Here is a 23,545-nt window from a genome sequence, read left to right on the forward strand (position 1 = left end):
ACTGTCCTCACAGAGTGGGAGATGGCCGTAGGCTGAGAGTGACAAGCGTTCATCTCTTCCATTTCTTTGCCATTTCGATTCGATTCAAGGCAATGGCTCCGCCTAATCGATTCTCTCCGTCTCCATTCCTATTCTTCCAGGTAACCAATTCTTGATTCCTCTTTTGTTTTATTTTTACGGGAATTCCCCGTCTAGTTTCTTCATAGAACACGATCCTCAACTGGTTTTTCCCCCCGAATCTTGATCATTTCCGCAGAAAAAACATATTTTTTCCTTGAAAAAATTCATTAACTGAAGCTGTTCTGCTGCCAAGTTTCCCATGTTGGAGTCGCATTCTTGATCTTGAACCAATGGGGATGAAAACCAAGGCAATGGCTCGAACCCCTCGAAGGACAAGGCCACGGGTTTTCGCCTTTTGCTACTTTTCCAATTCTCAGCCGAGCAATCGGAATTCCGATGATGGAGGTGAGAGAGAGCGCTGTGATCACTACAAGAAGGACAGTGCGGGGTTGAATCTACTTCTATTGGAATTTCACAGTACCATTTCAATTGATATAGCGTGTGAAGAATGCTTTGAGGAGATCCGCGGAAGTGGAATTGAAGAAAACTGCCAGCAACTTGAGAAGACAGATGGAGAAATGACCTTGGACACAGTCTTGGGTTCTCGAATCATCTGGGTTTGCCTGGATTGTGAACGTTACCTCTGTGGGGGAGTGGAGGGTGGCTCCGAACCGCATGGCCATGCCCATCAACATGCAATGCTCGAGGGACATCCATGGGCTGCACGGTCTGATGATCCTGATGTTGTTTGGTGTTTTCAATGCAGTTCATTGGTCCGAATTCAGATGCCGGGGGAGGGGACTGAGGAGGCAGAATTGATGGCGAAAGATGAAGATGTGGGTTGTACAGGTGGAGTGGAACCCAAGAAAGAAACTGATGATGGACCCAAGGATTTGATCATAGAGAGAAGGAAAGCTTATGTTGTTAGAGGGCTCAAGAACCTCGGGAACACATGCTTCTTTAATTCGGTCATGCAGAATCTTCTTGCGATGGATATGTTCCGGGATTATATATTGAGCTCGGAATGGCTTGTTGGGCCTCTTACTATGGAGATGAAGAAGCTTTTTGTTGAAACAACTGCTGCTGAGGATTCTGCACTGAATCCAAATTCCCTTTTTGAGTGCATATGTGCCAAGGCACCACAATTTCGAGGTTATCAGCAACAAGACAGCCATGAATTGCTTCGTTACTTGCTTGATGGCTTGTGCACAGAAGAAAAAAATCGAGCCAGTTCTGTATCTTCTGGCGGGAAAGATAAGACTGCGGCCAATACAGGAGCTACTTTTGTGGAAACTATCTTTGGAGGGAAATTATCTACTACCATTTCTTGTGCAGAATGCGGGCATACTTCAACAGTTTATGAGCCATTCTTGGATCTTTCATTACCAATGCCAGCAAAGAAGCTTCCATCTGAAAATGTTCCACTTGCTGTATCTACAAGGAGTAAGAGAGAAGGAAATGGACATGAGAGGCCTGGAGGAGAGGATGTTGCTAAAGGATCTCCAGTGACTAAAAGGCAAAAATTTGAAAGTTTCAGCCCTGCATCAGAATGCAATGAATCCTGTATTCCGCTATTTGAACAAGCTGTTTCTCAGGCAGTGCAAGAAGTACTCATGGGGATTAAATTTGATGGGCCAACTGCAGTACTGGAAGGTGCTGATTCTGCTTCTCAAATGTGTGATGTTTCCATAGTTCAATATGTTGAGAATAATTCATCAGGTAGTTCAGACTCACAAACTGAGATATGCTCCAAGGAGATCGTAACATCTTTAGGTTTCTATGGCGAGAACTCTGGAAGAGAAGAGAACCTTTCTTCATGTATTCCAGATTCTGGTGTTACAGTGCTTCCTTATAAGAAGCGGGTTTCAACTCGTACTGAGATAAACAGCATGACTCAAAGTCAAGAAAATGTGCCTTTTTCCTCTGCAACAGTGAAGGAATGTAGTGCACAAAGCACATCTGCTTGCTCTGGACCGGTAGACGTTGACTTGGGTGTCTTTGCTGACATATTTGATGAGCCTGAGATCACTTCTGATTGCAAGCCAGGAACTGCCACAGATGAAGATACATACTTTTTTTTGTGTGCCAACAGTGAGTCCAATCAGCATGAGGTTGATGATACTGGTGGTCCATTGTCAGTTGATAGTTGCCTGGCCTTATTCACCGAAACCGAGCTTCTTTCTGATGAACATGCATGGCATTGCGAGCAGTGTTCTGGTAATTCTCTACTTCATAATCTAGGATATAAAAGAAGCCAAAGCCAAGCTGGTACAAGTCTTGATCAGTCAGAAGCATTAAACTCTCAGGTGGATGGAAGTGAAGTCAGAAGTAAAACAGCTTCGCTTAGCCTAGAAGTGGACAATGAAAAGATGGCAGTTACACCTCAAAACCTTGTTTCAAATGTCGAGAGACTTGTTAGTGCACGCACAACCTGGGATATTTCCCAGAATGCACTTGACTGTACTGGGATATTGGATAATAAAACTTGCAAACATGGACAAGCTAGGAACATAAAGAGCTCAGAGTCATTAGACCCCATATTGGATGACCAAACTCAATGTGATGTTTCGCAGAAGGATGAAAATGTTGCTGAATCAAATTTTACATCTCAATATTTATCATGCCCTGCAGCTCAAGAAAATTCTTTCTTCCAAGAGAGCCAAGGAAATCTACAGAGTGATTCTTGTAGCATTAATGATCAGATCTATGTTGGTTGTGGTCGCCCAGCTCAGCCACCTGCCTCTAGTTGCTCCCGAGATCACCCAGAGACAATATTCGATACTTCCTGTGATAATGACAGCTTTAGTGAAATTAATCAAATAGGGAAGCAAGGTTCACAGCTGCCGGGTAAGGTTAATCCTACAGAGGATGGTAGGGGTCATGAGATGGAGCCCAAAAGCCGGAAGGTTAAGAGGGATGCAACTATAAGGGTTCTTATTAGTAAAGCCCCACCTATTCTAACAATTCATTTGAAGAGGTTCAACCAAGATGCTAATGGTCACTTAAATAAATTGAGAGGACATGTTAGCTTCCAAGAGATACTTGACATAAGACCCTACATGGACCTCAGGTACTCTTCTAAGTCTCTTTCAGATTCTGAACACATCTTTTAGTTGTACTATTTGTGGAATAAGCTTTATTTGATTACACTTGCGGACAATATCTCATGATTTGTCTCCTCTGTAATTGCTCATAATGCTAAACTCTTTACAAAGCCAAATGGAAAAATGGTTTTCTGTTCTTGCAATTTAAATAAACTTCTGTTTTCCTCCATATTCAAGGACCTTTAAAAGCTTAGGTTGTGATGACAACATTTGGGAATGGAAATGTTACGAGAACAACAAATCATATTATATTGAGATTCTCAGGACATAACATAAATGGATGAGCATCTTTTTTTGCTACTGCCACTTTCTGTTATAGTTTCTTTAGATGTGCATCAAATACTTCTTAACAGATCTATGATCGTTGAAAAATCAGTTACCATAAATGTTTTAGGTTAAACCTAATATTATGTCAAAAGCTTGTGACATTATGTTGCATATTAAGCATGAATGATTACATACTATCTTTGTCAAATGAAAGACAAAATCTGACAGCTATAATGCTTTAGAGATCACTATGCATCTGAAAGTATGTCATGTCATCGCATCATAAAAGAGGTATAAGCAATCTAACTGCATCACTAAAAGAGGTAAATGCCTATGGTACATGGTTGATTATTACTGCCAAGTGTGTTAGATGTGTAAGCTTAGTGCTAAATTTCAAAACCACTGAAAAATTTAATAATATCTTTATCTTGAAATCATGCTTCCAAGTTCATTTAGGACTTATTTGGTAATTGGAAAATAGGGAAGAAGTCATAAACTATGCTAGACAAGGTTCGTCATCTCAAGACCGGTTCGCCATATTAGCACAGTTTTGGTACGATATGGTACAGAATTTTTTTTGGCGTACTGAATATCGGTACGCCATCCGTACCGAATATCGGTACCGAACTGGTAAAGTACGGTACGCTCTATACTATTTGATTCGGGCTGGTACGGTGTACCATGTTGCTAGGTGTTTATGCCAATGTTACCACGACATGGCAAAGACTGGACTTTTGCCATATCCCAACAGGGACATGAGATGACACCGCTAATACTATGAGATACGCCATGGACAAGGCTCTAATGGAGCTCGGCAAACAAGGACTAAGCCTTTCAAGGGAGAAAAAAATAAATGGCCTATCAAAAAGAAAGATTTTCTTCTTTTTCTTTTAAAAACTTTGCTCTTATGTCTTGTTTCGTTGGATGATGTAAAGGTTAAAAGGAGAATAGTCTTGCAGCTGGACTTATTCAATGATTTCAGACAACGAAGGGGAATATAAGAGAAAAATAAAGAAAAATAGAGATAGAAGAAAGAGCTAGAAGTAGGGTTTTGCACCTTTTTTCTAGTTATCTCCCATCACCTAAGCCTTCCTTTGAGCAAGCATCTTTGTGCTCTTCTTTTTCTCCTCCCTCCCTCCCCTTCACTCCCCTCCCCCCTCCCCTTCCCTCCCCTCCCCCCAACTCTCTCTATATTTTTCTCTCTTGGTGAGGTTTTCCTTAAATGGAAACCTTGGACCAAAAGGAGGGGATGGGGTAGATATTGCTGCTACAAGATTCTAGAATGTACCCGAAAAGACTCGAATGAGGTTTTGATTAGATATAAATCATACATTGAAATGAGGGGACGGGGTAAAGGTAGCTGATGCATGTATTCTATAAAGTACCAGAAAATACCCAAAAACTTCTACTTGTCTTTTCCCTCTTTATTGAGTGGTATAGTCCTTTCATCGCTAATAGTTTTTTATAAACCACAGAAGAGGTGGTGGTGTAATCCAAATGCCAAAATGCCACTTCTACCCTCCTATTTTATGAAGCATCAAATTATGCTCCTTTTAAGTGTATTTTAGCAAGATATAGATAGCATCTAATTGTTCAATTTATCTAGATATCTTCTTCCTCTCTTCTTTTTAATAGATTCAATATTTCATAATTTAATAATATATATTAATGATATGTATAAATTATATATATAGTTGTGCGCATGCATCTAAGATTTTGGAAACTACTGTTTAGGTTCTTCAAGATACTTGTAAACTTGACACCCACATCCTATATCCATATAATATTTGTTTATCCCATTTTTTGTTTAGCTATCAAAATCTTATGCCCATATAAAATAAATTGAGGTCCTATTAAGTTGGCCTTTTGGAATAAGCTAAAAGATTGGATAAAACTAACCAATTTTTACTAATATTGTTTTTGGTCTAAGGTACGCCGTATCAACCTAAATCGAATAGTATGAGATGTACTGTATCGTACTGGTTTGATACCGATATTCGATACGGATGGCCTACCGACACTCGGTAAGCCAAAAAAATTTTGTACCATACCAGACTGACACTATGCTAGTGTGACACTGGTACGAAGTTCAGTACTGAGATGGCGAACTTTGTCTTGGACTATTATAGTATATTTATATTACAATATTAATATTTAAAAATTATCTTAATCAATATGAACAATAAATGTAGTATCACTAGAGATACAATACAATACATTAAAACCAAGGTCGGCAATACCATCCCAAATTGCCCAGTTCGGGACGTAGGGAGCCGTACCAGAAGTTGACCGGGACGATTCTAGCCTTCGATTCGAGAAACCTATGAGAGAGGGGTAGAGAGGGAAGAAATGAGAGGAAAAGAGAGAGAGGGGGAAGGGAGGGAGAGAGATGAAGGAAGGGACGGAGAGGGTAACAGAGAGTGAAAGAAGCAGAGGGAGGGGTGGAGAGAGGGCTTTCGAATCCCTCTCTCTTTTGCTTGCCAAAATAGGGGTGGAGCCCCTGTTTTGAAACAAAATAGGGGCTCAAGGGCTTCAGCCCCTTTTGTATATTTTTTGGATTTTTTTTACTTAGTTTTTTTTTGAAATTTTTTAAGTGAAGTCGACAAATGTCGATTACACTTAAAAAATTCAAAGAAAAACATAAAAATGAGGTCAAAGCCCTTGTTTCATTTTGAAATAGAGGCTCCACCCCTGTTTAGGCAAGCGGAGGAGGGAGGGTTTTGAAAGCCCTCTCTTCACCCCTCCCTCTGCCTCTTTTGCTCTTCTTCTCTCTTCCTCCCTTCCTCTCTCTCTCCCTCCCTGCCCACCCTCTCTCTTTTCCTCTCCCTCCTTCTCTCTTTCCCCCTCCCTCTGCCTCTCTCCCTCCCTTCTTCTCTCTCCTGGTCTCTCCCTCCCTTCTTCTCTCTCCCTCTCCCTCCCCCCTCTCTCTCCTTGCTCTCCCCTTCCGTTGCCAATTTTTCTCTATTGGTTCATGTTGGAATGGCATGACATGGTACCATACTGTACTGTGCTACTAGCCTATTGGCACAAGTACCGGTTCCGGTACTGCAGACTTTGATTATAACAAAAGATAATATTCTATTATATATGTGGAAAATATGATTACTATATTTTTACAGTGCTATATTCTGATAATTAATTCTATTTTGTTATATCATATTTTAATATCTTATTATTAATGTTATATTTTTGATCTATTTTATCAATATTAATATCATGTTATAATCAATATTATAATTATAATATAGTATATTGTAGAAAATATGACTAGTATGTTAGAAGTATCTTTATGTTCTATATTAATGGTTAAGTAACCTGTATCACTTGTTGGCTAGAGATATGATCAAATATAATCAAATCACAAAATTTTGCCATCCACCACTCATCTAGTATCTTTGATTACTTCATTGTTGCGGTCTACTTTCTCCTATTAAGATCATTCATCTATCTCATACCCCATTTTTTCCTATTTCCATTGCGTCATGATTCTTTAGATATTATAAATAAATCTTTCTTAAAAAAGACTATAAACTATTTAATTATATTGTTCCATTTTTGTTTATTCCAAAATCATATTGCTTTCTCAAAAGAATCAACTATTATTGACCTAGTCTATTTACATTCATATCAAATCCAACCCAGTCCAATTTTATCTAATCTTGATCTAAGATTGGGAAATTGTAAAGTTGAGCTAAGTTTGCGTTTAGTCCTGTGGCTTCTTGGTCATGTTGATATTAATAGTTAATTGAGTTTTACTTGAACAAATCTATTAACAATCCAACCTAGCTAGAACTTTAACGACTTACCTTGTGGATATCTCATGTCAATGAAGAGATTGACAGTGATAGACATGGTACGCCATCTCGGTATCAGGCTCCATATTGGTGCCACCTTGTCACTACGTCGGCATGCCCGGTATGAGAGACGGTTTGGTGTCCCGAGTATCACTATGCCCTCTGTACCACATACCAGTACTAAATCGGTACAGTATGGTATATGTCATATACCACTCGGTTTGATAAACTATGGCATACCATGGTGACGAACGCATATTGGGAAATCCCAATTTTGCTAGGATATTTGGAAGGAAAGGTGTAACCCACACTGTTGGGATATTGGGGCTACAGTGAGAGGAGTGGATTATTAAACTATGTGCATGGAGCAACAAGACCGCAGAGAAGCCTGCTGTTGGATTTTGATCATAGTTGTTTTTAGCCAAGAGGGTATCATTAAATCCAAAAGAAAGAGGGTTATATTAGGTGTAGGGAAGGGATATTTTGGCCATATGAAATTTTTTCCATGGAAGAAATATTGCTAGAACTATATCATTGTTAGGACAATCGATACTTAAGTCTGCTATGAGCCATTATCTTAGTATATAACAGGATCTTTGTCTATCATTTTACTTATTTATTATTAAATTAAATACGATCTTATTTTGGTAATTTAAATCTCCATATAAATTAAAAGATCAATGACTTGTTCTTAGAACAATGTTGTAATCTCTTAGTATTATTATTTTGCTATTATTCTCCATTATACGTTGTCATAATGTCGGATGGTGACTAATTGGCTTTTTCCCAAAAAAATAAAGTCAAATGAGCAAAGGCTATAATTTCCGTTATCAATTTTGGAAATGTGAGTATTATTCCTAGCTTGTGTCATTATCTAAACCTTATTTTGTAGCTGTACATAGAGTTGGACAATGCACAACATGTGTATCACAATGGACAACTTTTATGGTGTGTCAAAATGCAATGTTTTTAAACTTTAGCAGGGTCAAACAAGTTGATTTTCCTGACCTTTTACCATAGGGTATAATAGGTCGGGTTAATAACGGAACTTGGAAACTTGGATGACCTATTAAACTGCTAGTCTGTGCAATTTGAGTGTTCAAACTGCCTCTCTTTGCAGCTTGAATGAATTGTTCTTTAATGAAAGAGTCATACTGTAATGGCTTAAGTTTTCTATATCAAACAAACCTCCAACTCATCATTGGCTTTGACATCTCGATTGAGGACTCATCCTGAGCAGTCAAGAATGTCAGAAGTTCACATTAGATCTGTGGTATTTGGTTTCTTCATTTGCATTCAAGGGTTCCTCTCGACAGCAATGAGTTTAGTTGGTGCCAAGGATCTGTGTGATCTTATGATCCTAGGGTCTGACCTAGGGTTTACTTGGCAATGAGGGAAGTACAGTGGGAGCTGAGAGGAATTAAATGAAGAATGGGTGAACTAGTGTTTGGGTTTTTAGTGGGCCCCTTTGGGGTGAAAGAGAGTTGCATTGTATTGGGGTTTAGGATTACTAGTTTATAATTGGAAAAGAAAAGAAATCTCAGTTCCATGCCATGATTTCGGAAGGTGGGGGATGGCCATCAGTTGGGGAATGGATGAAAAGTTGCTTTCTTTGGGCTGGTGCAATTGCCAAAATTATAAAAATAACCTCATTGTATCAGCTAATATAGGAATAATCACCTGTTAGACTTTACTGAAAAAAAACTACATTTGTTGGCTGGTTTACTCGGTCAAGACTGCTGCTATTTGTTTGTTTAATGTTTTTAACAATGAATCTTCTTGTGTTTGTTTGGGTATTTACTTCACAAATTTTTGATTTTTGAGTGGGTTCCATATCTTGCAGTATTTTATCTTGGGGCGATGAATTACATAGACATCATCCATGAAATTAGAATTTATATCAATTTTATGGTATGTATAACGTGGGAAATTATTATGTTATCATATGGATGCGACATACATATATAATTAATTATAATTATATTTTAATTTTTTTATTTGAAATATTATTTTATTTTTATTTATAATGTCGTAGTCAATAGGTTGATCTGCTGTTGAATTGCCAACCCATGATTCAACTGCTAAAATGGTTGATCTGGGTCAAAGTCTTGGGACATTGCTAAAGTGGTCATTTCTCTTACATCGGGGAGGAAACTTGCAATGATATAATGCATTAATTCACAATAAATTGTTATGTTGAGAGTCCACATCATGAAATAATATTGTCATATAGGAAAAGCTACTTGGTACTCGCTATTGCTCTAGGTGGGGTCACTTACGGGTCAAGTTTAGTGCTACATGTGGAGTAACTAATGAAGCACTAATATATAATTATGTGTATTTTGAGTGTAACATAAGTCCAGCTAGGAATTTGTCAGTTGCATTTGTTTTTACTTCTTAAGAGAGGCAAAACCTTGATTAACTAAATTTAATTTTCACTAGACAAAATTGAGCTCGAGTCAACAATAAACAGTCCTAAAGTGCTTCATGGTAGTCATTCTCCAAATTTGCTTTCATGGCAAATTAATCTCTTCTGGAAGAGCTAAACAGCTGATTGATTGGACTCCTTGTAAATGTAAGGGACTGTAAGTGTATCATGAAAGAGAAGGAAACCATTATTTTTGGTTTGAAAACTTTGAACTATGGTTGTGTAGGCCATAGCTAATGTATTGTAGCCAACCAATGGCATACATACTCCCCATCCATGTAAAGTGTCCACACTTGAACATCATGCATGATCACTCAAATCCACATTTTGTGATACAATAAGCTCAATAGCGACAATCTAACATGAAGAATCGGGCATTGCCATGTCCAATGTAACCCTTAAATTTTTCATTGAAATTGAGCTTGACGAAAGGGATTGTTAGGGTTATAAATATGGAGACGAGGGTGGAAGGTGACTATACTTTGAGGCCTTCAACATGCTAGGTTATTAGCTTTTGTAGCTTAATATCTAATGTGAAATGGGTGGCTCTAACACATTAGTAGAAATCCCTTGCAAGGTGTATGGCTGAGTGAGGCTTGTGTAGGGCAAATTTTCCGAGTTGTCCGATAAAATCGGACGCCAGGCATGAAAATCAGTTTTAAAATTTTATTTATAACAGTTATAAATATTAAACATAACTTTTATGTAAAACATACCTCGATCCCGCAGCGGAAGTTGGTCAAGGTAGGGCGGATCTAGATCTTTGAACGTTGCTTCGGGAGGCCTAGATCTGCAGGCCCTCTACTTTGCGCGTACGCCAAACTTCGTAGGAAGGTAGGATGGTGTTTGTATTTTGCAAAACCAGTTTTTGCAAAAGGACCCTAGAAGAAAACACTTTTTTTTTCTTTTCCTTCTTCTTCTTCCTTCTCTCCCGTATCTTCACTGTACGTCCGAGGCTCAGACGCCGATCACAGAGAAAAGGAAGAAGAGGACATGTCGCCGGATCTGGATGCTTACCACCGGAGAGAGGATTGAGAGAGAAAAACCACTTCTTCTCTCTTCTTCTTCTCCTACAGAACTCCCATTTAAGCCTCTCTGTTTCGTGAGTTTTATACACAGACAGAGACTTCAATCTTTACTAATCCTCTCTAGTTTTTCTCTCTAATTCACTCATAATTCATCTGTAAATTGAGAGGAAACGGTGGCCTACTTATAGGCCAATGCTAAGAGGATTTAATCGGAGTAATTGACTGCCTTTACGAATCCATACGTTATGAATTCATAACGTTCGTTTCAAAAACAAACATGGGGAAAAACAGTAAATCCATCTGATAACAGCCGGATTTCAAAAATCAAATTGAACCGGAATATAGCCGGTTCAAAAAAATGGACATTCCAGTCCAGACGGCAAGTCGAACGGAGTTCGGATGGTGACGTGGTGTGGAGACGAAGCCGGGAGGAAGAAGGCTCTGTTTTCTCCTCCCAGGCTTTTCTCTATCGCGACTCACAAGAAACTTTAAGGGTCCATGGGAAAAGAGAGTTAAGGGTCCATGCGAGCTTTGGTCCATGGGTCCATGGGTCCACAGGTTATTAAAAGTTGGATTGGGTCAGCCGGTTCAATTAAATGGGTTAGCCTAATTGATTCACTTGGTTCTAAACCAAATTGATGGCCCAATTGAATGATTTTTTTGACTCGAAAAAATTCCACATGAGTTCGACTCATGGGAGGTTCAATTGCGTCCAGTCTCGGCTCGATCCAAGTCTGACTTAGATCAAAACAAATACAAAATTAAATCCCAATTAAATCGTGATCGAGCCCAATTACACTAATTAAGACCCAATCAAACCCAATCTCAACAATTGAGTCTTGATCATGTTTAATTACATTAATTGAAACTTGATCGACCCTGAATACAGACTTAAGTAGTTGTTCATCCATAAAATTTAGCATGTACCTCATGTTCAGTGCTAGCTGAACATAGACAGGATCAAATTTCAAATGACCCACAATTTTAATTCTTAATTAAATTGGGTCAAGACCTTCCTACTTAGCTTGACTAATGTGCGTGACTCCGATAGGTTCGAACACTAAGCCGGTAGTACATAGACTAGTCCATGCACTAATCGAGGTGACCATCTAGCAATGATACCTGACGTCCGGATAGGTCGAATATACAAAGCAACATTCAAGAACCTAGATGTATGGCTACTGCATAATTCATCTCTATGACCATCGATGCTCAAGATGACCTCAGAGTGGACTGTCGACCTCTGGGTCCGGTCATCCATAGTGTATTTCAAATAATCAAATCAAATGACCTATCACTTGGTTTACCCTGGCGAAGGTTTTACTGAATTGAAACACAGCGAGACATCAACTCCTATAATCTGGAGTGGTCAATCCCTTCTTGACTCATACACAGACTTCGCGAGTACTTGACTGCACTCAGCATCCTTCCGATCCCTGAATTAAAAATTCAGGTCGTCTAGTGCCTAAGTATAGTGAGTTGCTTGCAAGTCACTGTGATAGTCTCAAGTCTAAGGGGTACTTATGCCCATACGCTTTGCGAGCTAACTCCCGACAGTGGAGTGCTCCGCAGGTGAGTCACTGTTCAGTGATGATGTACTCCTACATCTCATCTGTATGCCATATAGTGTCTCCACACTCCTTGGTTAAGAGGACAACCAACTAAATGGCACACAACGACCTATACTTGACATAGCTATCGTCCAATTGATAGCTCATCATTTGGTCGCAAACTGGTTTAAGGACTAAATGATTAAAATCTCCTTTATCCACTAAATTAGTCCTAAGGACTTTATCACAATACACAGGAGTTCAAATTGAAGATGAAACACTTGTGATAAATGAAAAAATGCCATAATAAATTTTATTCATTTTAATAAATCATATACAAACTCCAATTTCTTACAATCAACAAAAAATTGGCTTTGGGACACAATTCCCAACTGCTTGTTGGCTAATGTTCATGAAATTAATGCTCGAGTATAAAGTTATTAAATGCCTTTGATTTCCTCAAGGATGGTAGAAGGTAGAGCAAAGTAAACCATCTATATGATTGACAATCAAGGAAAAGATAAAGAGAATTTTGATGAAAGACCAGGAGGAAAAAAATATACATTGAAATGACCTGTGAACTGGTTCCTAACATCGAAATAAAAAGAGGTAAAGGTATAGCAGGTGCTTTGTCACTTCCTGTATTCAAGAGAACAGGGTACAGAACAGGCTGTGGACTATCTGGCGGTAGAATAAAAGAGAAGCTATGGGAAGTTTTTGCTAATATGTTGAGACTCAATTTGAGACAAATAAACATTTTTGACAATGATTTAGCTACCATTTTTGGCCCCAAAAAGAAGATGATCAATAGAATCTTTAATAGAAATGCAAATGAAGGGGATCATAGAGCATGTTTGGAGATGTGATAATGGATAATTGGCTTGTCTTGTCTCCTGCCCATCTAAAGAAGTCAGACAGTAACTTATGTAGTTACTTGATGGTGTTCACTTTAAGCTTAAGAAAACCCAATGAGATAGGAATGTTAATAAATCAGGGAGCCATGTAAAGCAATGTCTAATTTTTTGCCAATGGCCTATTTAAATTTGAATACAGCTCTATCCCCTTAGAGCAAAAAGCCTTTTGAGTCTGGTAAGAAACATGAGGGCAGGAATTGTTCCACGGGGTGGAAGAGAAACTATACTTCATGTATTTAACTACCAAGCACTAGGAATTTGATGGTTTGGCCACCACCTTGTTTTTTTTTCCTTTTTCTTTCTTGCTAGTGACTTATGTCAAACTCAGAGCTTTCTTTTCTTTTGATAAAATATTGAAGGAGGTGGGCCTCCCCCAATGTTATTACTAATGAGTATATTTACATCAGTGGATTATTTACATAGCATGAGGGGAGAGCGAGTAGGGGAATGCCAAACATGTGTCAGCGGATGACACGAAGAGGGCTCGAAATACAACAAGGGTTAGAAATACTAACGGCCACCTAGAGTTTAGCAATTTACATTGCATGGAAAAGGGTTTTCTGCATGGGGGGTCAGCAGGCGAGGCCTTTGTCTCCTTGGGTCACTGCACGAATGTGAGAAAGCCTCGTGCAAAAGTAGAGTCTGGAACTCCCCTCAAGATATAGCAACATCCATTCAGTAAATAGAGAAACAACCTATTCCGTGAGTTTGTGGGATTTGGCTTCAAAGTCGAAGACGCGCTTATTCCGCTTCTTCCATATACATCAACAGGTGACTGCAACTACAAGGCCGTAGCTAGGACGAGATCCTTCGTTGCTGAGGATGAAATCCATATGGTCTGGATTTATTGATAGGCGTCTGAAACCCTTTTCCAGACTATGGCCAAATTCAAAGCTTTCTAATACCGATCCCACTTTTGACCGTCAAACTAATTAAGCAAGTGAATATTGTCATCATGATTCCTTTTGCCTCACAGGAAGTGATAAAAAGATGTGGTTAAGGTTGTCAGGGACAAACATGAATTACGCAACCGAAGGAGAGGAGATGGATGGAGCTCAACGACATAAGGAGAAGCATAGTGCATGAGGCTCCCTCCATTGCAAGGTTTGAGGAGGCTCAAATATATGTAGCTTTACCTCTAAGTGCAAAGAGGCTATTTCCATGTTTCAAACTCATAACCTCCAGGTCATAATAGAGCAACTTTACCATTGCACCAAGGCTCACCGGCTCACCCTCATGGATGTAGCTCAATGATAGAACCAAATTGGTAAGTGTAGCTCTTCCAACAAGGTTGGGGCTCTCAAGTTTCAAAAAAGAAAGTCACTTGTTTCTACCTTTTTGTTTATAGATTTGAAGCAAGATTTGGACACTTGTTCACCTAAAATAGATGCATCAGAGTAAGTTCAAACACTATCAATTAGATGCCCAACTCTAAAAGTGAACAACCTCTTGGATGAGAAATGCATTTTGCTGCATGATTCACCGGTCTTAGCTCTAAACCACAGTTTAATAGTGAAGAATGTAGTCGCAATTTTATAGATGTTTTTCCTAAGCTAATAATTAGTCTTGCATTTTCAGTCTTTTTCAATGCTTGTCTTTAGGCGCTCAAGATTATCAAATTTTTTCATGATGAGGGCATGCTGCTCATTTGGAAGAAATGATTGGCTATTGCTAGATTTCTTGCCTTATGGTGAGCAAATAGGATCCATAAACATACTATATGAGCCATGGTCCATAATCTCGGTACTGGGTACCATATTAGTACTTTATCGATTCGGTATGAAATAGTATAGTATGCTCCTATACTGAAATAGCTCTCTAGCTATTTCTCTCCATTTTTATCTCGGTACACCTCAATACAAGTCGGTATGCTGCACACCCTGGTATACCTTGATCGCCTCGATATAGGTTGGTTCACCGTGACATCGGCGGTACGGGGCTTGTACCGACTCGAAGTTAAGTTAAGTACCGGTTTTCTTCCGGTACAATACTATATGCCCCGTACCGAGGGGTGCGGGGTGGTACAATAAACCATGATGCAAGCCATCTGAACTTAGAAATTTATCAGATGGCATCACTTTTGAAACACTACCAATCTAGTCTTTGGAAAATGGATTAGTAAGCCTAGAATTATCCATGATAAATTTCAAAAATTCAAATAGTCTAGAGCATGGTGGCTAAAGGGGAATCAACTAATTTACTGGTTCACAGAATAAGAAAATATCTTTGACCTTGCTGTTTCGGAGACTTCTTTTCCTTCTTTTTTTTTAAGGGCAATACTAAAAAAATTGAAGTTGTCGATGATAAAGAGTACAGAGGCTGTATGAGAATACTTTAGAAAGTCAAGATCGTGCAAGTTTTGGTCATGCATTTCCAATCCAATATAAATGCCATAAATTACTCACTATATAGGATAAGTTGTTTGAAACTATAGATTCCATAACCCAAAAATGAAAAATATTAATAAAGATATCAATTCCACAATTCTAGTTCCAAAAAGAGGTAATACCATTGAAGCCACTAGAGCTTAAATGATAGGTTTATGCTAGTCTTCACCATTGTGATTTCTTTTTTCAATTATAGTTCCTAGAAAGGTGAGACCTCAAAAGGTCGACACTTTAGGTTAAGGAAATTGGTAAAATAACACATGGTAGGGGGCAATGGATGGAATTTGATTTTCTTTCCCTCCAATATATAATCTTTATTCGGCAGGTGGAACTATCCAACAATAAAGGCTAGTGAAATTTTCTCGCAATTCTCCGCGCTGCCGCCTTCCTTTTTTTTTCATTTCCTTCTCTTCTTCCTTCTTCCCGAAACGGCCCCTCTCTCCTCCTCACTTCTACTCTCTTTTTTCCCTTCTCCCACGAGCAAGGAAGGGCGAACGGAGCTCTTGTGAGGGGGGTGATCCTCGTCGGGGTGCTCGGGAGGGGGTCGGCCCGAGGCCCGGCCTTCCTTCTTCTTCTTCTTCTCCTCTTCTTTGTCTTCCTCTTCTTCTTCCTCTTCTTTCTTTCTCTTTCTGTTTCCTCTTTCCTCTTCTTCCTCTTCTTCTTCCCCGGGCGTACCGGTCCAATTCGCACCGGTACAATGCGGTACCAGTCCGAACCGGTGCGATTCACACTGGTATGCTGCGTGAATTGGTCGGTTCGGGCCTCTTTGGGGTCGGAACCATTTTCCATGCTAGAACCGGTCCAATACGTGCTGAACTGGCCGGTTCAGCATACCATGGTATCAGTTACTTGAAACTTTTAAGGGCTTAAGCTCCATAGCAAGGTATGCCGTACTGGCCCAAATTGGGCGGTATGGGGCGTACCATACCGGTTCAGTACCAGAATCCGTTATGGGTGGCGTACCGACATTCGATACATTACAAAAACTACATACTGTACCGACACTGTGCTAGTGTGGCATCGGTATGGGGTCCGGTATTGAGACGACGAACCTTGCTCCGTAGTCATAGATATCTCATTTACTTCATCTAAGATTCTTGAGACCATCTCAGTGGTTCACTAAGTATTATCCTAATTCAACATTAGCTCTGCTCATCATGATCATTGGAATTCTTCGAAGAACCTGATATTGTTGGACTACCTCCTAACAGGGTGGTTAGTCTAACAAAATCCTAGTTGTATGAAGGTCAAGAATGGGGATGATTCAAAGTCTTTCCCTAACTCAATCGTTGAGGATAGAGTAGTTTACTTTCGGACAGATTGGTGACGAAAAGTAGAGAAAAAGGACCTAAAAAGGGATGGCAGCAAACATAGGGTTGAATTATCTGGGGGATGGGCCACAAAAAAGGAATTTGGTCCGGAGAATAGTGTAAGAGATGATGGGAATCATTGAAGTTTTTGGAAGAGAATAGCCAACTAGAACTCTGCAGAAAGATGTTAATTACATGTTGACAACTTTCCATGCAATCAATGAAACAATGAGGCCGGTCACTCCCTAGTGCACACTATATTGGGAATTTTAAATGCATGAGCATTTGGAGGATAGTGGACGGAAGAGTAGAGAAGTTAGGTTATGATAAATTAAAAGTTACATCAAGGTAAGTGTCTTGCATGGCCTTGCATCTACCAAAACTGCCTTTTTTAGTGGATTTATAAATATAGTTGAACATAATTTTAAAGGCATTTATAATAATAAAAATGAGACAAGTCCCATTTTCAGTCAAGTCCCAAACACTCTAGAAAAATTTGTGAAATCTCTTTTGTTTACCGGCGTACCGGTGAGCACCGGCACCGGTACGGTTCCGGTTCGGTACCGGCTTGGAACCGGTACCGAACCGGAGCCGCGTGCACGGACGCGCGCGCGGAAATTAAAAAAAAAAAACAAAACGCGTCCGCGCGCGTCTGGGACGCGCGCGGACGCTTCAAATGCCACAGAGTGGCATTTAATGCTACTCTGTGGCATTTAATGCCCCCACGCGGGCTGCCAGCCCGCGTGGGCACGGTGCCCCGCGCGAGGAACCGCGCTCGGGCGCGATTCCCTGCTGGGAATCGCGCGCAGGTGCGTTTCCTACGCGGGGAAACGCGCGCGGGCGCGCGCTCCGCTCGCGCGCGTTTCCCAATTTAAAAAAAAACGCGTCCGCGCGCGTCCGCGGACGCGTGCGGACGCGTCAAATGCCACAGAGTGGCATTTAATGCCACTCTGTGGCATTTAATGCCCCCACGCGGGCTGCCAGCCCGCGTGGGCACGGTGCCCCGCGCGGGGAACCGCGCTCGGGCGCGATTCCCTGCTGGGAATCGCGCGCGTTTCCCCATTAAAAAAAAATGCGTCCGCGCGCGCGGACGCGTCAAATGCCACAGAGTGGCACTTAATGCCACTCTGTGGCATTTAATGCCCCCACGCGGGCTGCCAGCCCGCGTGGGCACGGTGCCCCGCAGGGAATCGCGCGCGGGCGCGATTCCTACGCGGGGAATCGCGCGCGGGCGCGATTCCTACGCGGGGAATCGCGCGCGGGCGCGCGTTCTCCGCTCGCGCGTCCGCGCGCGTTTTTCAAAAAAAAAAAAATGCCACAGAGTGGCTTTAAATGCCACTCTGTGGCATTAAGAGGCCCACACGGGCTCCAGCCGCGTGGGCGCTCTTCCCCGCGCGTGGGGCGCGCTGCCCTGCGCGTGGGCGCTCCTCCCCGCGCACCCCCGCGCGGGGAAAGTGTGGCTTGGACCGGTGCGAACCGGGCCGGTTCGCACCGGTACCGGCTTGTACCGGGCCGGTTCGCACCGGTACCGGCTTGTACCGGCGCGAACCGGGCCGGTTCGCACCGGTCCAGGTACAGAACCAATCGATTCCGACCCAGTTTGGGTCGGAACCGTTTTATACCCCGGTACCGGACCGGTGCCAGTCGGCACCGGTCCGGTACGGGCTGAACCGACCGGTACAGGTCGGTTCAGCAGACCTTGGTTGAGATCCCCCCATTTCACCATACATCTAAAATTTTGATGATTTAATGTATACTATCCATATTAGAAAATTGAGAGAAAGAGACTATATATCTTCTTTGTAATCTGAATTATAATCCAAAATTTGCACTTTCACCAAACAAAAGTAGTCTTCTAAAATGTCTCAATTCCCTCTTTAGAGCATCAATCCCGCTAAACTTTCCTCTTCTCTCGTATCCCTTGATTCTCTCCTTCCTTTCATGACTACCTAACCCATCTTTCGCTTCTATCCCTATAGGTAATCATCCTTTCTCTATAGCAATAAAAAGGTTTCCATATCTCCAAACTCTATCTCTCTCTCTCTTCTCCCTCCCTTTCTTCCCCTCCCCCTTGTCATATTCACTTTCTATAAGTGAAAGCAATAAATTTTGCATAGTTCCTTGTATCTTTTCATGCATCCTTTGCCATCTTCTATTTCTAATCCTTATATTTCAGTCAATACTTTCTCCTTTGCCACTACCACAATTAATATTGTTTAATACAATAAACTCATGGATGCCTACTATTTGATGCTTCTCTAAGTAAAAAAGTTTATGTATAATCCAGAACAACTTTTGTCTTGAATTATTTTTAGCTTCTCTTTTAACTTTATCAAACTCCAACCCAAGGTCCATTGAACCAGTACTAAGACTAGTATTGGTGGACAGGTGGAACGATATTATACAAGTCATACCATGCTGTTTCGGTATCCTTCGCACTTTTTTAATTTTCAATTTTTTGAACTGAAGTTGGCATATGATTTGCCGACTTCAATTCAAAATTCAAAAATAAAAATAAAGTGGTGACTGGTTCGTTCCCTTTCTCAAAGAGAGGGAGAGGGGGGAGGAAAGAAGAGAGAGAGAGAGGGAGGGAGGGCCATCTCGGCAAACCTTAACCATAAGTCGAGTGCGCACATTAGGGATGAAGGGGGAGAGCCGTGTCCGCAAACCCTAAACCTAACCCTAACCCGAAGCACATGCAAGAGAGAGAGAGAGAGGGAGGGATCTACTGTCGGTGGGAGGGAGGACCATTGGGAGGGAGGGTGCGGTGCTCATGAGCAGGGGAGCGCTCTCTCGAGATAATTCTCAAGCTGTAGGGGAAGTGCTCTCTCAATGCTTCTGAGCCAAGAATGGGAGTGAACTGAATATATAGCTCGAACCGTGCCGGTCCCCGACTGGTCTGATTCGGTATGCCCCGAACTAGCCGGTGCGGTATGGATTTGCATTCCTTGTTCCAACCTATATGAGTTTTTATGCAAATGAGGTCATTAATTTGAATAGCAATAAATGCTAACTATAAAATATAACATATTTGTTTGAACTCATATATATTTTTCCTTTATTTTTTCGCCTTGATTTTCCTTGCTGATCTAGGAGCTTTTCAGGAGTCATGTCCAATCTGTATTGTCATGAATGGATGCTATTTGGAGGACCGATTGATTGCAAAGGGAAATCTGCTATTTGGAGTCTTTTTATGTTTATTCAATTCAACACATGGTAGGAAGTATTGCTTTAAAATTTGAATTTTTATTTTTAACAGTGAACCGGGCTTGTCTCATGGTCTGTGTTTGGTTCTTGGGTGGTATGCATCTCCAAAAAATTGGACCTGGGTAATTACAAAGTGGATGGGTTTCCTTCTGTCTGAAAGAAGTTTGAATTCTTTTTTTGGGGATTAGTGTTCATGGCTCTTTCCATTCCATGGTAATACAAAGAGTTACAAATGCCGAAAGTACTTCTTTTCTGTTTCTCTTATGAATCCAAGTGGGGCAAAATGTAAGATGCCATATTTTTGAAACCTTAACTAGAGTTAAGTGGGAAAACAACATGGCTCTTTTGCTTAGGCAATTCATTTTCCAATTTTGAGATCAGAATTAACTTGTAGTAGGAGCCATGAACTGTAGTAAACCTACTAGAGGATGGATGAAAGATTTATTTTTTTTTTTTCTTTGAGAATAAGAAGAAACTTTCGTACCCGTGATGTATGAAACACCCATTTTAGCCGAAGAAGAAGAAGAAGAAGAAGAAGAGGAAGAAGAAGAAGAAAGAGGTCTAGGCCAGGCTAGCCCTTCATTCTCTTACTCATGACTCTCTCTCTCTCTCTCTCTCTCTTTCTCTCAACTCTTATTCTCTTCTTTATATGTTATTCTCTCAAATGTGATCTCTTTTCTCTTTTTTGGTGGTGATACTTCTAATTTCTCTATTTTTAGTTGTGATCCTTCCACTAAGTTTCTGTGCAATATTTATTACTGCATTTATCTTACTCATTAATTAATCAAAAAATTGATATTATTTGATTCTTTTAATATTCCTTAATGCATATGGCTTAATTTCAGACTCTAGTATTTGGCAGTTTTCTTTCTTTCTCCTCTTTCTTTCTGCCTTTTGTCTTGGATCTAAAATTTACTCATAATTTTCACACATCTATACGCACTGTGACCTGCATTTTAAATAAGGTCAATACAGAACAAATTCTTTAACCTCTAAATCCCTCAAAATATCTTTCTAGAATCTTTCTTGGTTATATAAGAACCAGGGATTTTTTTTTTTTGAAGACATCTTTCTAACGTACTTCCATGGGTTTCAAAAAGGGAGAGGAGTCATCACCTTTTTCGCTCATGTTCCAAAATTGGAAAAGGTTGATAGACATCATCAAAAATATTCTCATTGAACTCATTTTCACGACCTTCAATACATATGTAACCCATCCCTAGTTGGTTGGCCCTGCATCAATTACATGGATCTGCATGCTTGTACTCAAAATTTGAACTAGATGTTTTACCCAAGATGGACTTCTCCATAGACATCATTTTGGTTTTACTGAAGGCCACCTTGGTTGATCGAAGAATAGTGCATATATCAAATGAAGACTCAAAATAGCACAGCACATGTAATGATAACAAAACGCACATTCACTTGCAAATAACTACAAACATTGCAATTTAAATAGTTTCTAGGGTCAGGATTTGTAAATGACATAGCTGAGTGACACTGGTTCTCTTCTAGCTATTATGCATATAGAGTAGCCATCGGTGCTTATTTTAACAAACAATACTTAGGGATGGTTAGTCATCATGGTACATTGTCATGATTATCAGGCTTGCATGAAGAACAGTACAGAAAAATGGTAAGGACTTTGCATGTGAATACATATGAAGCTCAGTAAAGCATCAGTTGTAATCAAATTTAATAGCATGATCTCAGAGAAACATGCTCCAGCTATAATAAACATTTCTTGCTTATAGTTGAGGTGATGATGATTTGTAGTGCAAGCTGCTTCACTTGTATATCACTCCGCATATTTAAACAGAAATTCAACTTTCCACTAAATCTGTGAGAAATGCCTTTGTGGTTGTTATAGCATGTGCAGTCATTGCTGATACTAAAATGACAATGGATCCCTCATATATTCACAAGTAATAATCTTTGCTAAAGCTGCTGGAAATTCGGAAAGCAATCATCAATGTTGTTATACATGGAGTAGAAGCAATATTTGGGGACAAATGGAAGCTACTCTGCTTTCATTTATTTTTCCTTCATGCAGAAACTCATTGTGCTTAATGCGCAATAAGAAAAGGGAATTGATAAAATGGTGTATTAGTTAATAATAGTGGTCAAAACGATAATATCTTATCATCTCTTTTGCTAATTAGGTGAGCAACTATTTTTTAAGGCTTTTTATGATTGCTCTATGGATATTAGTTTTTTTAAAAAACCTGATCATCAAATTAGAGATTTTTGTGAAAGCTTTTTGGGCCCTTGCAATAGCTTTTGCTCGTATATAAAATTCCTGTAAAAAAAACATAGTCATCAATCTGCATGCAGGCATTATCAATAGAATCACGAGAGATTACTTCAGATGCAATCTGCGAAGAAGGCTTTCTAGAGTTTGACCAATATAATTGGTATTTGTCTGGATGTATTGTTTAGGAAATAGACTGTTTCATTTTTTGCTCTTCACAAGTAACTATAGATGGAATATCTTGTGAAATTACAACATAAATATCTGCTGGTCATGGACACCACTTGTTCAAATATGAGTATTGAAATTGAAATTTGTTTACCTTCTTTCTTTCACTTGTTGCCCGTGTTCTGTTTCTGTTCCCATCTTTACCAAGTTGCCTATTTTAAGGTGTCTTTCCTCAAAATGGGTATCTTTAATCAGCTTATCTTTCCTCTAAAAGGTGTCTTTCCCCAACTTCTAGCATTCATATGTTACTAAGTAATCCAAATTATGGTCCTTTATTTGATGATTTCGCTCTGATATCTATATGCAAATCAGTACGCTTGCAGATGCGAGAAGTGTTAACCCTTAACATACAATTCCTGTTCCCATCTGCAGGCATGCGGAGAAGCAGTGTTGCTATCGGCTTATCGGCGTGGTGGAGCATTCAGGGACCATGGCAGGAGGCCATTATGTTGCATATGTGAGAGGTGAGAGAAGGCAAGGCATGACCAAGAATGCTGGTAGTCCTGCATGGTTTTGTGCCAGTGATGATCAGGTGCGTGGGGTTTCTCTGTCTGAAGTCCTACAGTCAGAGGCCTACATACTGTTTTATGAAATACAGAAATAGTATAATGCGACATTGAGATCTTTAGTTCTGTTCCTGACAACCTACATACAGAAAAGAGGAAAAATAGGAAAATGAGGAATACCCTGAAAGTATATAGTCACAGTTTTGTATGCTTTATGTAAATCAGTCCCTATAGAGTTCATGGAAATGTTTACAGTGAAGTGGGGTTTTGTTTTGTTCTGTTTTTGTTTTTGCTTTGTTAAGCAGTGAACTGGTTCATTTAAGTGACTGAATGTGGTATTGGAAACTCAGTCAAGGTGAAAGGTTGGCAAAATATTTTGCATGTAGTTTATGCCATTTTTTTCTTTTTAATGCATCATATGCAGTGGATGGTTGCCTTGGAATAATGCCTGTTGAAGAACTTAGGGAAACTTGTTGCATGAGGTAGACTTGATGCAAATTTTATATTTTGG

The 23,545-nt window shown here is 40.0% G+C and overlaps 1 protein-coding gene across 1 annotated transcript; it reads left to right on the plus strand.

The window, feature by feature from the left end:
• Nucleotides 1–23,397, plus strand: LOC103710842 (ubiquitin carboxyl-terminal hydrolase 1-like). The gene is made up of 3 exons (XM_039133810.1): nt 1–140; nt 257–3,130; nt 22,901–23,397. Exons 2-3 carry the CDS (start codon nt 351–353, stop codon nt 23,130–23,132), a joined length of 3,012 nt encoding a protein of 1,003 aa, XP_038989738.1. The 5' UTR covers nt 1–140; nt 257–350; the 3' UTR covers nt 23,133–23,397.
• The last annotated feature ends 148 nt before the right edge of the window (nt 23,398–23,545 follow it).

The sequence above is a fragment of the Phoenix dactylifera genome, chromosome 14 (genome assembly GCF_009389715.1).
Source record: "Phoenix dactylifera cultivar Barhee BC4 chromosome 14, palm_55x_up_171113_PBpolish2nd_filt_p, whole genome shotgun sequence".
NCBI classification, from domain to species: Eukaryota; Viridiplantae; Streptophyta; class Magnoliopsida; order Arecales; family Arecaceae; genus Phoenix; species Phoenix dactylifera.

Excerpts from the sequence above, each read along its gene's own strand:
- LOC103710842 (XM_039133810.1), top strand. The coding sequence starts at position 351 with ATGGGGATGAAAACCAAGGCAATGGCTCGAACCCCTCGAAGGACAAGG. Across the intron at positions 3,131-22,900 it reads AGACCCTACATGGACCTCAG|GCATGCGGAGAAGCAGTGTT; the intron begins GTACTCTTCTAA and ends TCCCATCTGCAG.